The 15740-nt window shown below is 44.0% G+C and overlaps 1 protein-coding gene and 1 pseudogene across 1 annotated transcript in view; both read left to right on the top strand.

The window, feature by feature from the left end:
• The window catches only part of LOC124556461 (glutamate receptor-interacting protein 1), a 615250-nt gene that overhangs the window by 340899 nt on the left and 258611 nt on the right, over nucleotides 1-15740 (top strand). Inside the window, exon 5 of the mRNA XM_047130411.1 lies at nucleotides 10491-10778. Within this exon, the coding sequence (XP_046986367.1) occupies nucleotides 10491-10778 (288 nt within the window). The remainder of the gene's footprint in view (nucleotides 1-10490; nucleotides 10779-15740) is intronic.
• On the top strand, nucleotides 15213-15330 carry LOC124557019 (annotated as a pseudogene).

Here is a 15740-nt window from a genome sequence, read left to right as displayed (position 1 = left end):
CCCTCTACGATTTTTACCCTCCACGCTGCCCTCCAATACTAAATTGGTGATCCCTTGATGCCTCAGAACGTGTCCTACCAACCTATCCCTTCTTCTAGTTAAGTTGTGCCACAAACTTCCCTTCTCCCCAATCCTATTCAATAACTCCTCATTAGTTATATGATCTACCCATCTAATCTTCAGCATTCTTCTGTAGCACCACATTTCGAAAGCTTCTGTTCTCTTCTTGTCTAAACTATTTATCGTCCCTGTTTCACTTCCATACATGGCTACACTCCATAAAAATACTTTCAGAAACGACTTCCTGGCACTTAAATCTACACTCGATGTTAACAAATTTCTCTTCTTCAGAAACGCTTTCCTTGCCATTGCCAGACTACATTTGATATCCTGCTTCCCTTTCATGTCCCTGGACTCTTACAACTGCCATCTGGTTTCTGTACAAATTGTAAATAGCCTTTCGCTCCCTGTATTTTACCCCTGCCACCTTCAGAATTTGAAAGAGAGTATTCCAGTCAACATTGTCAAAAGCTTTCTCTAAGTCTACAAATGCTAGAAACGTAGGTTTGCCTTTCCTTAATCTAGCTTCTAAGATAAGTCGTAGGGTCATTATTGCCTCACGTGTTCCAATATTTCTACGGAATTCAAACTGATCTTCCCCGAGGTCAGCTTCTACCAGTTTTTCCATTCGTCTGTAGAGAATACGCGTTAGTACTCGTATTTTGCATCCGTGACTTATTAAACTGATTTTTCGGTAATTTTCACATTTGTCAGCACCTGCTTTCTTTGGGATCGGAATTATTATATTCTTCTTGAAGTCTGAGGGTATTTCGCCTGTCTCATACATCTTGCTCACCAGATTGTAAAGTTTTGTCAGGACTGGCTCTCCCAGGGCCGTCAGTAGTTCTAATTGAATGTTGTCTACTCCCGGGGCCTTGTTTCGACTCACGTCTTTCAGTGCTCTGTCAAACTCTTCACGCAATATCGTATCTCCTATTTCATTTTCATCTACATCCTCTTCCATTTCCATAATATTGTCCTCAAGTACACTGCCCTTGTATAGGCCATCTATATACTCCCTCCACCTTTCTGCTTTCCCTTCTTTGCTTAGAACTGGGTTTCCACCTGAGCTCTTGATATTCATACAAATGGTTCTCTTTTCTCCAAAGGTCTCTTTAATTTTCCTGTAGGCAGTATCTATCATACCCCTAGTGAGATAAGCCTCTACATCCTTACATTTGTCCTCTAGTCATCCCTTCTTAGCCATTTTGCACTTCCTGTCGATCTCGTTTTTGAGACGTTTGTATTCCTTTTTGCCTGCTTCATTTACTGCATTTCTATATTTTCTCCTTTCATCAATTAAATTCAGTATTTGTTCTGTTACCCAAGGATTTCTACTAGCCCTCGTCTTTTTACCTACTAGCTCCTCTGCTGCCTTCACTACTTCATCTTTCAAAGCAACCCATTCTTCTTCTACTGTATTTCTTTCCTCCATTCCTGTCAATTGTTCCCTTATGCTCTCCCTGAAACTCTGTACAACCTCTGGTTCTTTCAGTTTATCCATGACCCATCTCCTTAAATTCCCACCTTTTTGCAGTTTCTTCAGTTTTAATCTACAGTTAATAACCAATAGATTGTGATCAGAGTCCACATCTGCCCCTGGAAATGTCTTACAACTTAAAACCTGGTTCCTAAATCTCTGTCTTACCATTATGTAATCTATCTGCAACCTGTCAGTATCTCCAGGCTTCTTCCATGTATACAACCTTCTTTTATGATTCTTGAACCAAGTGTTAGCTATGATTAAGTTGTGCTCTGGGCAAAATTCTATCAGGCGGCTTCTTCTTTCATTTCTTAGCCCCAATCCATATTCACCTACTACGTTTCCTTCTCTCCCTTTTCCTACTACCGAATTACAGTCACCCATGACTATTAAATTTTCGTCTCCCTTCACCATCTGAATAATTTCTTTTATTTCATCATACATTTCTTCAATTTCTTCGTCATCTGCAGAGCTAGTTGGCATATAAATTTGTACTACTGTAGTAGGCGTGGGCTTCGTGTCTATCTTGGCCACAATAATGCATTCACTATGCTGTTTGTAGTAGCTTACCCGCACTCCCATTTTTTTATTCATTATTAAACCGACTCTTGCGTTACCCCTATTTGATTTTGTATTTATAACCCTGTATTCACCTGAGCAGAAGTCTTGTTCTTCCTGCCACCGAACTTCACTAACTTTAACCTATCCATTTCCCTTTTTAAATTTTCTAACTCACCTGCCCGATTAAGGGATCTGACATTCCACGCTCCGATCCGTAGAACGCCAGTTTCCTTCCTCCTGATAACGACGTCCTCTTGAGTTGTCCCCGCCCGGAGATCCGAATGGAGGACTATTTTACCTCCGGAATATTTTACCCAAGAGGACGCCATCATCATTTAACCATACAGTAAAGCTGCATGCCCTCGGGAAAAATTACGGCTGTAGTTTCCCCTTGCTTTCAGCCGTTCGCAGTACCAGCACAGCAAGGCTGTTTTGGTTAGTGTTACAAGGCCAGATCAGTCAATCATCCAGACTGTTGCCCCTGCAACTACTGAAAAGGCTGCTGCCCCTCTTCAGGAACCACACGTTTGTCTGGCCTCTCAACAGATACCCCTCCGTTGTGGTTGCACGTACGGTACGGCTATCTGTATCGCTGAGGCACGCAAGCCTCCCCATCAACGGCAAGGTCCATGGTTCTAGGGGGGAAGAAAAGGGATATTATATATTGATATTTCCAGAGCCACAGCCGCCAGATGGATGTATTTCCGATACTTTGTTCACTGTCAAACGTCATCAGACTGGGGCTGCAATCGTAATATGTAATTATAACAACAGTAATAAATATGTGGCTGTTTTCCTAGAACGACGACATTTGGTGTGTGGAGCGCATGGCGGAGGTAGCCTGTGGCCGGAATGAATGCGCATTTCCAGCTTAAGGCTGTCGAGAGCAGCGGGTACAAAGGAAAGTTCCGGCTAGCTGGCTAGTCGGTTCTTGCCCACAGCTGCAGGGGAAAGTCCCGGTGGTGGCGCCCTCTGGATATCTGAATGGTGAACTAATACTCGCCGGCCGGAGTGGCCGAGCGGTTCCAGGCGCTGCAGTCTGGAACCGCGCGACCGCTACGGTCGCAGGTTCCAATCCTGCCTCGGGCTTGGATGTGTGTTATGTCCTTAGGTTAGTTAGGTTTAAGTAGTTCTAAGTTCTAGGGGACTGATGACCTCAGAAGTTAAGCCCCATAGTGCTCAGAGCCATTTGAACCATTTTTGAACTAATACTCAGTGTGGATTGGGCTGTATCAGAGATTGAGTGTGTTGCATGTATTCTACGTGGAAAATTGAGCAATTCAGTATCGATCACGGCCAAGTGCTGGTGCTTCATGTATTGATAACATCTGAATTCCTACCACTGCAATCATCCCTGGATGCCATGCACGTCAAAGGCTGTGGCAGTTTTCTCTGGCCTCTGAGCGTTAGTGGTGGCAGTGTATGAAGGGATGGGCGTGCTGCGTGTGGACATCTGAGAGGTGAGTGGGCTGTATGTATGAGTGTTTTCAGCGATCTCAGCCATCTCACTGTGACAGCTGCTAGGATCATGGTTTAGTGCTACTCAATACACTGCAGAGTGATCTGTCCCATAGTGGCTTATGTTGTTGTTACTCTCCTATAATGTGGTAGACCCTACCTCCTCCTCCTCCTCCTCCTCCTACTGTTCCTGCTCATTCTTCGTCCTAGTGTAGCTGAGAGAACCAACTTAGGGCTTATATTGTGATTTAAAAACCCAATCGCAGCATCAAATTCCCGATTGACCATCTTATTGTTTCCGATAATGGTACTGTGAGCACACATGCCACTCCAATCCCTAAGCAGATTCTTTAAGGACAAAGCATGTAACTGAGATGAAATTTGAAATTTCCAGCTACCTCCACTGTAACGAACTGCCAACCAAATGACCTAACTGTGCCAGTATCCGGTAGAAGCCAAGGGGAAAAAATCAAGTAGGGTTTGGAAACCGGGTGGTTGAAGGATCGAATCCCACCAAATATTCCAATCCTAGTATCCGCCAGTAGGAAGCAAGGAAAAACTGTCCCACGCAAAGGATATCGACTTAATTAATTAGCCAATCAATCTGATAGAGTGAGGGAATATTTACAAAAAATCCACAAGTGGTTGTGTTTGCCAGGTAAACGCTTCTTTGTTTGTGGTTCGATCTGGCTACAACCAACAACATATGCAGGACTGTCAGTGAGACATGATAGGTGTGGCCACTAGCGAGAGAGAGAGAGAGAGAGAGAGAGAGAGAGAGAGAGAGAGAGGAGAAAGAGAGAGAGAGAGAGCGTACGTTTCGACAGGAATTTCTCGGGAATCAAACGTCGAAAGTTGCCACCATCTGAAGCTTTTGTTAGGGGATGAGCGCGACATACAGTCTGCAAGTTGCGGTGCGGGACCCAAGGGGCATAATGCTGCCTGCGCGTGCGGCAATACACAAAGTAGTCGGCTCGGTGGACTGCGGACGGCACGTGCTTTGCGATCGAAAGATTTTTAACAATGTAATTGTGTGTGGTGAGTTGTGTTGACAGTATTCCTTGCACGACTGGAGTAAAAGAGCGCTACAGTTGTTTTAAATATTACATACTGCCTTGTCACTCTCAAAATGTTTAAATAAAGAGTATTCCCTATACTGCAGTTAATTTACCGACAAATTCTTTAAATAAATAGATAAACTATAACCCGCGAAAGGCAAAGGTCCCGAGTTCGAGTCTCAGTATGGCACACGGTTTTAATCTGCCAGGAAGTTTCATATCAGCACACACTCCGCAGTAGAGTGAAAATTTCATTCTAGAAACATCACCCAGGCTGTGGCTATGCCATGTCTCCGCAATATTCTTTCTTTCAGGAGTGCTAGTTCTGCAAGGTTCGCAGGAGAGCTTCTGTGAAGTTTGGAAGGTAGGAGACGAGGTACTGGCAGAAGTAAAGCTGTGAGGACAGGGCGTGAGTCGTGCTTGGGTAGCTCAGTTGGTAGAGAACTTGCCCGCGAAAGGCAAAGGTCCCTAGTTCGAGTCTCGGTCCGGCACACAGTTTTAATCTGCCAGGAAGTTTTATATCCCACACACTGCCTTGTATCCCACAAATTGTTTAAATAAACAATATTTCACACATTTCTTTGTATACCAGGAATTGTTTAAACAATAGTCAATACACTGCAATCGATTTCCACTAAATTCTTTAAATTAATAAACTATATTATGTACACTGTCTTTTATCAAATAAATTGTTTAAATAAGCAATATTCCACACCTAGTCTTGTCCACCAGAAATTGTTTAAACAATATTCCATACACTGCAACTGTTTCCCTTCCAAATATCCAATCAACTGAGTCTCTTCCTTAGCAATTTCTGGGTGGGGGAGGGAAGAAGGAAGCCTGGGGATTTCCCCAAGGAGGAGGAGTTAATTAATTTATGGATTTAATTAATTACTCAATCAAATTGATAGAGTTGGAGGGGGTTATTCACGTAACCCAGGCCTGAAAGTGTGCTTGTATTGGCGAGGGGAGTTCCCAGAGGGCTGGGAGGAGGAGGGAGATGGGTAAGGAGGCTTTCTCAGGAGGACAGATTATCCACAGGGGGTCGAAAACCACTTAGCAGAACAGTAGGCTAAGGAGAGAGGGAGGGGGTCCTAATTAAATCAGCTGTCACAATTTCATTAATTTGCATATCAATTTGATATCAGAAGTGGCTTATAACAATAGGTTAAAGACTTGTCACTCAAAAGAGAACAATAGGTTAAGGGCTAACATCGAGCAGAACAATATGTTTACCCCTGAATATATGCTTGCCCCTGATGTAGGAAACCCGCACTAACAGAGTAGCATAGAACGAGCTTTATCCCGCTACTCGCAGAAAAGTTAACTGTTGGACCCAGGGTAATTCTCTGCATTGCTACGCATATAAAATCACTCTAAATAAGGATCACCAGCCTTGTACTGACACAGGTGGCAGTGTTAAATTCTCAGCACTCCAACATCAATAATTAAAGCCATGCAATTACGGAATCAGTCTTACGAAGATTCCGAGATCCGACCACTGGAGTGTAATATCTGCACCGGCAACAGGTCCTCCACCAGTTGCCTCCTAACAACTTCCGCCAATTAGGTACACAAATACAAAACAGGCATATTGTTGAGATTGTTCAAAAGTCGAAAAGCTACAGACTGCACGATTAGACGTGATGTCTATGCCTCCCGCACACATCCACTATCACGAAACTGAAACACTCGCCGAGATGACAAGAAAGTGATTAAGTAGAATTCTATGCCAGTATAAAAGACTCTACTGGCGAAACCTCTCAGAGCTGTCCGTACTGGCAGTATAACTTCATTGATCGATGAGAATTACCCACTCCTGACTTCAACAACGCAACTTATAAAGTACCACCTCCGCCCTATAGGGCATGTGGCTCACTTCTGACTCAGCTGAGGGCTGCTGGACGACTCTTTAATTTCACGAGCACCAAACTGCTTCACGAAATAATTTAACATTTAGCTCTTTCAGATAGTCAGTCTCAGATGCAGGATTCAGGCATTCGCATTGGCAATTTACTGCTCCCACTAATAGCGCTATTGTGTAAAGCACTAGTTCCTGTCAGGACTTTCTTTCCAACGGGTGCTGGGAAACACCTACCTACAAGCCCGTAAGTTATAAGTCAGAACACAACCCATTTACAATAATGTAGAAAGAAAGGCTGAACAAAACGCCCTTCCCCAGGTACGGAAAATTCTCGTTTGCTGAGACATAACTTTATAATCACATGTAACAACTTAAAAATGTGAAAAACAGTAACTATTTCTAAATAGAGGGAGTAGCTCTAAAGGAAACGATAAAATTAAAGAGTAAAAAAACTACCTCTGGCGTCCGAAATCGCAAACTGCATGAGTCGACAGCCATGGTCAGAAACGATACGTTACAAAATCACTTCGTCGCCGTTTTTTATCATAACCCACGAACACCGTGAAAATGATGTTAACTGATTCCGCCGTAGCTGCTTGTAAGAGTAACTTCATATTTACCAATGAAAAGAACGAAAATGTCGATGTTCGTCGGTAACACTGTAGGATATCCACATTTTTGTGCTTTTCATTTATAAAGCACGAAAATGGTTTAGCACAAACACTCGGAACCGCGGCCCTTGCGCAGTGGGGTACATGCCGTACCTCTACGGTGCGGATAGCTGTACAGTGGATGCGACCATATCGGAGAGGTGTCTACGGAGAGGCCAGACAAATGTGTGCTGCCTGAGGAAAAGCAGCAGCATTTTCAGTAGATGCAGGAGCAACGGTTTGGGTAATTGACAGATCTGGCCTCGAAATATTAGCCATCACGGCCTCGCTATATCGGCACTGCAAACAGCTGAAAGCGGGGAAAAACTACAGCCGTTATATTTCCCGAGGACAGGCAGCTCTACTGTATGGCTTACGAACAGCTCAACCGAGAACAGATGCAAGATAGTCATATGGGAACGGACACATTGAAATTGACTCGAGCTCAGATTCAAAATCACAGTGAGGAACGTGAAATAAATCTAATCGAGAAACCAGTAAAGCAAATTGAGCTAAATATATGCACTTGACTGCTAATGGTTCGGCACTCACTTTGCGTAATAAATAGCATTGCTCAGCCTACCGTAATGCCTTTGGTTAATATTTCTACTATGGTAATTGTTCATAAATGAATATTTGCTGTTAAGCAAAATATGTCTTATTAGCGTCTAACTTTCATTAAATCACAACTGATTAATTTTTACATAACACTGTTACGTGTTTTGGAAATGAGAGCAAAAATTATTGATCACGCAAAGAAATTAAACATTCTGAACTAGAATAATCTTTGAAAACTTTCTTAAATTAGCTTAGCAATTTTAATCTTATCATCAACACTGTCACTCAGGTTTGATTATAATGACAGGATAGGACCCTACATGGTAATTATTCAGGTTGGAGCACTTTTAACACAGCGTAAGCGTTAAGTTGGTAATTATTCACAAAATGGAACTAATACGCTGGCTGGCCTTGATACACTTCTGAATATTAAAGTTGGTCTGGCCTTACTTCAGTGAGTGGCAACTGGTGCTGCGTATGGTAATAATCGCCGACAATGTGTGGCAACAGGCTCTTCTAAGTGTCGCTTTGCAGTAAACGGTTTTCGGCCCAGAGTGATCTTGTTTCATATTAATTCCTCTTGATGCCTTTCGCACTGTGCCCGGTTAACACTGTAATTATGCCTGGCCTTAACATACAATTCTTTTACTTCGGTACTTTACAATGGGCTGCACTACATGGCGCTAGCAAACCTTTAAGCCTGAGCGCTTCTTTCAGGCTCTGCTGCACAAGAGCTCGCGCCAGGCTCAACTGCAATCCGCGTCCGCGCCCAGCGACAATGTTTCCTACTTCAAGTATACTCTTTGAGTGTTTACGACGGCAAGTCGTCCTGACTAGATCAGCGTGTTTACTGCATGCTATTATATAATTCTCTTTTAGATATTTTTTTAAGTTACATAGACATATTCATTCGTAACAAAATATTTCAAAAATGGTGCCAAGATATATCACATGAAAAATTACTCCATTACTCAAAATTACAACATTAATGCTGAGAAAATTTCTTATGTGAGACATTGTGCTGTTGTGTTGCAAACTCCTTGCCAACCGTGTGGCCTGCATGGGAGCACATTGCAGAGTGTGCAGTGACTCCGCGATTTTGAAATTTGGTGCTACAATAGAATGTTGAAAATTAGATGGGTAGCTCGAATGACAAATGAAGAGGTACTAAATCGAACTGGAAAGAAAAAGAAATTCGTGCCAGAACTCGAAAAAAGAACGGATCGGTTGATAGGACACATTCTGAGACATCGAGGAATCGTAAGCTCGGTAATGGAAGCGAGTGCGAGGAATAAAAATTGTCGAGGGAGACTGAAGTCGAGTATTTACGCAGAGATGAAGAGGTTCCACAGGATAGACTAGCGTAGAGGTACATCGGGCCATTCCTCGGACTGATGTCTACAACAGTAAAAAAGTTTGTCTTCGAATAATCTTCTTCTTCTTCTTGCGTTACGGCCTCTGTACGACCACGGGTAGCTCCTTCGTGGACTGCATTTTCCTCTTCTTCTCCCAGAACCTCTTCATTCTTTCTCTTCTCCTCTCCCGCTCTTCTTCCGAGATCTTCAGTTTCCGTTTCTCCTAGCGGCTCCACTGGTGACATTCTAATCTTTTCTTGTATTCTTCTCTGTCATTGATCTCCGGCATATTTGTCAGTGTATATTTGTTCCTCCAATTTTCCTTTCCTTCGACCTTGATCCCCAATTCCAACCAGTCCTTCCGAAGTTCAACAATCCACTCGGTTCCTGTCTTTCCCCTTGTTCTCCCTGTTGTTTCCCACACTCTCTTCGTCATTCTGTCCATACTCATCCTACCTACATGCCCAGCAAACCTTTCCCTTTTGAGTCTGATTTCCCCGGGTATTGTTCTCATGTCCCGGTACAATTCTTCCCTAGGTCTTCGCATCCACCTCTCTCCACCTCTTTTGGGACCTAGTATTTTTCTCAGTATTTTCCTCTCTTCTTTCTCTAGTTGCTCTGCCCCATTGCTTCCCAGTGTCATGGTCTCAGCAGCATGTAATACTGCATTCCTCACTGTTGTCTTGTAGTGGCTTATCTTTGCCTCTGTGGATATATTCTTTTTATTGTATACCTCGTCATGCAGAAGGCTGACCTCATCTTCTTTATCCTCTCTGTTATCCCCTCCTTGCTCCTGTTCCTTCCTGTTATAAATTCTCCCAGGTATTTAAATTTGTCCACCATTTGCACAGTGCCTTCCGGTGTTTCCCAGTTTGCAGTGGTGTTTGGACGATCCTCAGTCCCACCTTTTTGGCTACCTTACTTAAGTTGTCGAGTTGTGTCTTTGCGTCTTCTTCCGTCTCACTTACTATTGCTACGTCATCTGCAAAGGCTAGGCAGTCCACTTGAGCCCTGTTGTCCTTTTTGTCCCCCACACGGGTCTTTGGTATTCCCATTTCCTCGTTATTGCTCTCCACTACCTGATCACTTCGTCCTGTGCTATATTGAACAACAATGGTGACAATCCATCTCCCTGTTTAACACCAGTCTCGATCTCAAATTCTTCTGACAGTGCTCCTCTGAATCTCACCCTTGCTTTTGTGTCTCTCAGAATTTCTTTTATGAGTTCCATCAAGTCCTCTGTTCTTCAGGATCCTAAAAAGAGTCTGTCTGTCGATGAGTCATACGCCTTTGTGAAGTCCACGAAGGTTATTACTGTCTTTTTGTTTTTTAAGGGCCTATGTTGTATCAGTTGCTTCAGGATAAATATCTGTCTTCGAATAATGTGTAGGGGTAAGTAGTTTAGATGTGTGAGTAAGAGGAAGGGACGGGGGCGCTGCGCAGGGAAGGCAGCCTGTGCCCCGGGGACCGGCTGGTGGCGGTGGACGGGCAGTCGGTGCGCGGCGCTTCGCTGTGCGAGGCGCACGCGCTGCTGGTGGCGGGCGGCGCCGCCGTGTCGCTGCTCATCGAGTACGACGTGGCGCGCGTGCGGGAGCTGCACTGCGCCAGCGGTCCTCTGCGCGTCGAGCTGCGCCACGCGGCGGGCGCCGGCCGCAGCCTGGGGCTCGCGCTCGCCGACCGCGGCCGCGGCGTCGTCGTCAGCGCCGTGCGGCCCGCCAGCCTCGCCGACAGGTACGCGCCGCACCCTTCACCGCTCACGCATTTGTTTGCTACGCCACTCCACACCCTAATTTATATTAATTACTCTTATCAGTAATAAAATTTTCACTCGACTGTGATGTTGGCGGGTTGGCAACAAATAAAAGTCCGGAGGCGTACCGAGGTTATCCTGCGGCCGTGGCAGGACCGAGAGAGCTGTGCCTCTGCCCCTTACGATCCTGTCATCCCGCTCGACGTAAAGCTACGTTACTGCAACCTTCTCTACACATATTTAGTAGATTTTGTAAGCTCGCAATTCGGTTTAATTACAACGAAACATTATTGAACAATATTCAGTGTTTAAAATTCTACACGTAACAAAGTGAATTTTTATTTTTATAATTGTTGTGTACATAGTTCCGTATAGTCAGCGCGTACACAACTTTCCCACTAGAGCGCGCCCCACTAAGCACAACAGCACAGGCGCAGCGCTCGTCCGTCTCCGCACTACGAGATGGCGCTGCCATAGAGACGGACTAAATTCTACTTCCGCCGATCCGTGTATTAATATGTAACGCAGCCAATGAGATTGCTGCTAACGTAGAACCTTTTCTCCTCGCGGATCACACTCGCGCAGTGATACGTGAACGCGCGAGGTACTGTAACGAGTGTACAGACCTCCGATTAGTCAGTCTGCACCAGTCTGCATTTGTCTGCACCAGTCTGTACGAGTTCTACATTTCTCTGTACCAGTCTATAGTCAAGTTTCAGTCTGCGCCTAATAAGATTACCATATTCCTGTACATAGCCATGAAGGTAAATGTATAGACACTTTTGCCAAATATCAGAGATATATGTGAGAATAAGATTAACGTACCAATACCAAAGGAACTTCAGATTGTCAATTGTAAATAGCATCCAGTACCAAGTTAAGTAATTTTTATGCTTGTTATTATTTTAATAAATGTGTGTGAAAATTAATCAAGTTCTGTTTAAAGTTGGTCACCGTTAATCTGCTACTCTAAGCGTGCAAGTGGCATGTCTATCATCTGACTTAACAGCAGAAGATAAACACGCCACGATATGACCACGAGACATTGCTGACACTCGCCTACTTCGTTAGAGCGACAAGTCAAATAATCTGATGGTGCGTGTACCGAAGGTCTTACAGTACGCACACCACAATAATATTGCTAAAAAATTGTAACTAAAACAAACTCTATATCTTATTGTTAATGGCAGCTACTTTACGTTAGTTTTAGTGTCATGTGTAATAAAAACAGGTTTTGTTTACTTCTGACATATTCGTAGCTAGCTGAGTACCCAGCGTTGCCCAGGTATGATTTTATTCCGATCTTCTGTTACCCTATCTCCTACTGTACCCTCTGTCCATCTCCTTCTTCTACCATTGTATGTCCGTCTCCTCCTCCCCTTCTGTCTGTCCATCTGGTCGTTCCCTCTCTGTCCGTCCACCTCATCCTCTTCCCTTTCTCTGTCCTTCCCCTCCACCCTCATAACTGTGTCCACCTCCTCCTTACCCCTCTCTGTGTATCTTCTCCTCCCCACCATCTCTTTCTCTCTGTCTCTCTCTCTCTCTCTCTCTCTCTCTCTCTATATATATATATATATATATATATATATATATATATATATATATATATATATATATATATATATAGGGTGTTTCAAAAATGACCGGTATATTTGAAATGGCAATAAAAACTAAACGAGCAGCGATAGAAATACACCGTTTGTTGCAATATGCTTGGGACAACAGTACATTTTCAGGCAGACAAACTTTCGAAATTACAGTAGTTACAATTTTCAACAACAGATGGCGCTGCGGTCTGGGAAACTCTATAGTACGATATTTTCCACATATCCACCATGCGTAGCAATAATATGGCGTAGTCTCTGAATGAAATTACCCGAAACCTTTGACAACGTGTCTGGCGGAATGGCTTCACATGCAGATGAGATGTACTGCTTCAGCTGTTCAATTGTTTCTGGATTCTGGCGGTACACCTGGTCTTTCAAGTGTCCCCACAGAAAGAAGTCACAGGGGTTCATGTCTGGCGAATAGGGAGGCCAATCCACGCCGCCTCCTGTATGTTTCGGATAGCCCAAAGCAATCACACGATCATCGAAATATTCATTCAGGAAATTAAAGACGTCGGCCGTGCGATGTGGCCGGGCACCATCTTGCATAAACCACGAGGTGTTCGCAGTGTCGTCTAAGGCAGTTTGTACCACGACAAATTCACGAAGAATGTCCAGATAGCGTGATGCAGTAATCGTTTCGGATCTGAAAAATGGGCCAATGATTCCTTTGGAAGAAATGGCGGCCCAGACCAGTACTTTTTGAGGATGCAGGGACGATGGGACTGCAACATGGGGCTTTTCGGTTCCCCATATGCGCCAGTTCTGTTTATTGACGAAGCCGTCCAGGTAAAAATAAGCTTCGTCAGTAAACCAAATGCTGCCCACATGCATATCGCCATCATCAATCCTGTGCACTATATCGTTAGCGAATGTCTCTCGTGCAGCAATGGTAGCGGCGCTGAGGGGTTGCCGCGTTTGAATTTTGTATGGATAGAGGTGTAAACTCTGGCGCATGAGACGATACGTGGACATTGGCACACTACTTAACCTAAATTACCCTAAGGACAAACACACACACCCATGCCCGAGGGAGGATTCCAACCTCCGCCGGGACCAGCCGCACAGTCCATGACTGCATCGCCTCAGACTGCTCGGCTAATCCCGCGTGGCCATATTTCTTGAACTATACGTGGTACAATGATATAATTTTGTAGGTACACTCAGCGGCATATGCAGTTCCTGTCTACAAAATTCGTTGCGAATGGAGTTACTAGCAGTGAAATAATAAATTTAAATGCCTTGCATGATGCGGAAGTTTTTCACACAGCTCAAGCTCAGTATTTATGAAATGATACCTGCTGAACAACTCTGAGTCGTAGAATGATATAATTTTTGCAGGTACATGCTTCAGTGGTATTATGCGAATACTGTCTGCAAAATGTGTGGCGAATGCAGTTATATGGAAAGAAGTAATAAATTAAAACGTCATGACCCATGCGGCAACTTTACTACGTGAACGTCGAAAATGTTGTAAACGATGAACTTGCTTTGCTTTCATCATTTTGCGAGAGTTGTCAGTGAGAAGTAGTTTCGTAAAGCTTTGAAATTCTGTGTAAAGTTTGTTACAAATCACCAAGTGCTCTCATTCTCAGATACTGGATGAATAAAGTCACATATTTGATTTGTTATAACAAAATCTCGAATGAGTTGCCTTGGCAGTGTAGGAAGAACTGTAAGGCCCATTATCACGAGAGTGTAAAATCAGCGTATTTATGTGTGCCAACATAGGGTATTTGCAACATTCATGATTTTGGCGCTCTGTTAAGTGCCCTATATGCGTTTGGCTTACATGAATGTACCATATACATTCATTAGATATCGTTACAATTTTTTTTCAATCACATATTCCATCATTACTTACGACACTTCGTGCGTGGCAATATGACATAACTCACCAGCTCTTCATTTAAGATGTGTCTGTGTTTACATCATGGAGGTACCAAAAATTACGCAGGTGAGGAAGATGCCAGATAAATGTTGGGGGGTCAGCAGAACAACTCTACGTGTGTGTCTGTGTGTATAGCTCTGTCCAATAAACATCCAAATTTAGTCAACTGATTAGGAATAATGTTGTATGGGCCTACTGACTTCCAAATCATGGACCACGGTACACTAACGGTCAGCTTTCTTGTGACACTGTACTCCTTCCTCATGTGCGTCTTTTAAGGAGTGCATTCGGCCGTGATTTCATTTTTTATGGATATCAATGCACGTCCGCATTGAATTTTGTAGGTGGAGGAGCTTTTGAAATGTAAGGATATTCACCGAAGGCGCTTCCCCCGACTTAAATCCCGTCGATCACGTGTGGGATGCGTTGGGGAGACGTGTTGTAGTGCGTCCACATACCTAACGATCATCCAGCAATTGTTAACCGCGCTAGTGGAGAAATAGAACTCCATACCACTAGAACTCCTTTACCAACCTTGTGACTAGTAAGGGAGCACTTTGCAGACCACACATTTTATCCGTGGCGATCACACACCGGTTAACAAGCGTGTCCCGCCATTTGTAATGTCCAGGGGCAATAATAAACCGCGTTGACTTCGGTGTAATAAAAGTGTCATTTCTAATCGTCTCGCTGCGTGTTTCTTTCAATTAAGATCGTGCACTGTACTGTACTGTAGCAGTTCTTTCTATGTAAGGTTTAAGTTCCATTGAGCATTGGTAGTGACACATGATGCGAAAGTTACTTTTGTCCTTCATTTTTGCTCACCAGAGTACAATATTTGCCTATACTGCTATGAAAGAAACAAACGTATTTCAATGTTTTATGAGACAGAATTTGAAAGGGCTTTAGTGAAGTGAGCCAACGGCCTTGCCCCAGTGGATACACCGGTTCCCGTCAGATCACCGAAGTTAAGTGCTGTTGGGTATGGTCAGCACTTGGATGGGTGACCGTCTGGGCCGCCCTGTGCTGTTGCCATTTTTCTGGCTGCACTCACCCTCGTGATGCCAATTGAGGAGCTACTCGACCGAATAGTAGCGGCTCCGGTCAAAGAAAACCATCATAACGACCGGGAGAGCGGTGTGCTGACCACACGCCCCTCCTATCCGCATGCTCATCTGAGGATGACACGGCGGTCGGATGGCCCCGATGGGCCACTTGTGGCCTGAAGACGGAGGGCTTTTAATGAAGTCATCTTTAACACACCTTCGGCAAATATGTCTGTTCCATAGGCACACTCAAAAAAATTCCCAGTACCAGCAGCAAAACTTAAGGATCTGTTCATAATGTGTGAAAAACGGATGATTACGTGATATCAAGAATATTAACACAGAGTGTTGAGCGAGGAAACTGTACGTGACCCATTACCTCAACGATATACTGAGAAG

This window comes from Schistocerca americana, chromosome X, assembly GCF_021461395.2.
Source record: "Schistocerca americana isolate TAMUIC-IGC-003095 chromosome X, iqSchAmer2.1, whole genome shotgun sequence".
In the NCBI taxonomy this organism is placed as follows: Eukaryota; Metazoa; Arthropoda; class Insecta; order Orthoptera; family Acrididae; genus Schistocerca; species Schistocerca americana.
The sequence above is the reverse complement of the archived record's forward strand: the minus strand, read 5'-3'. Positions and strand labels throughout refer to the sequence as shown.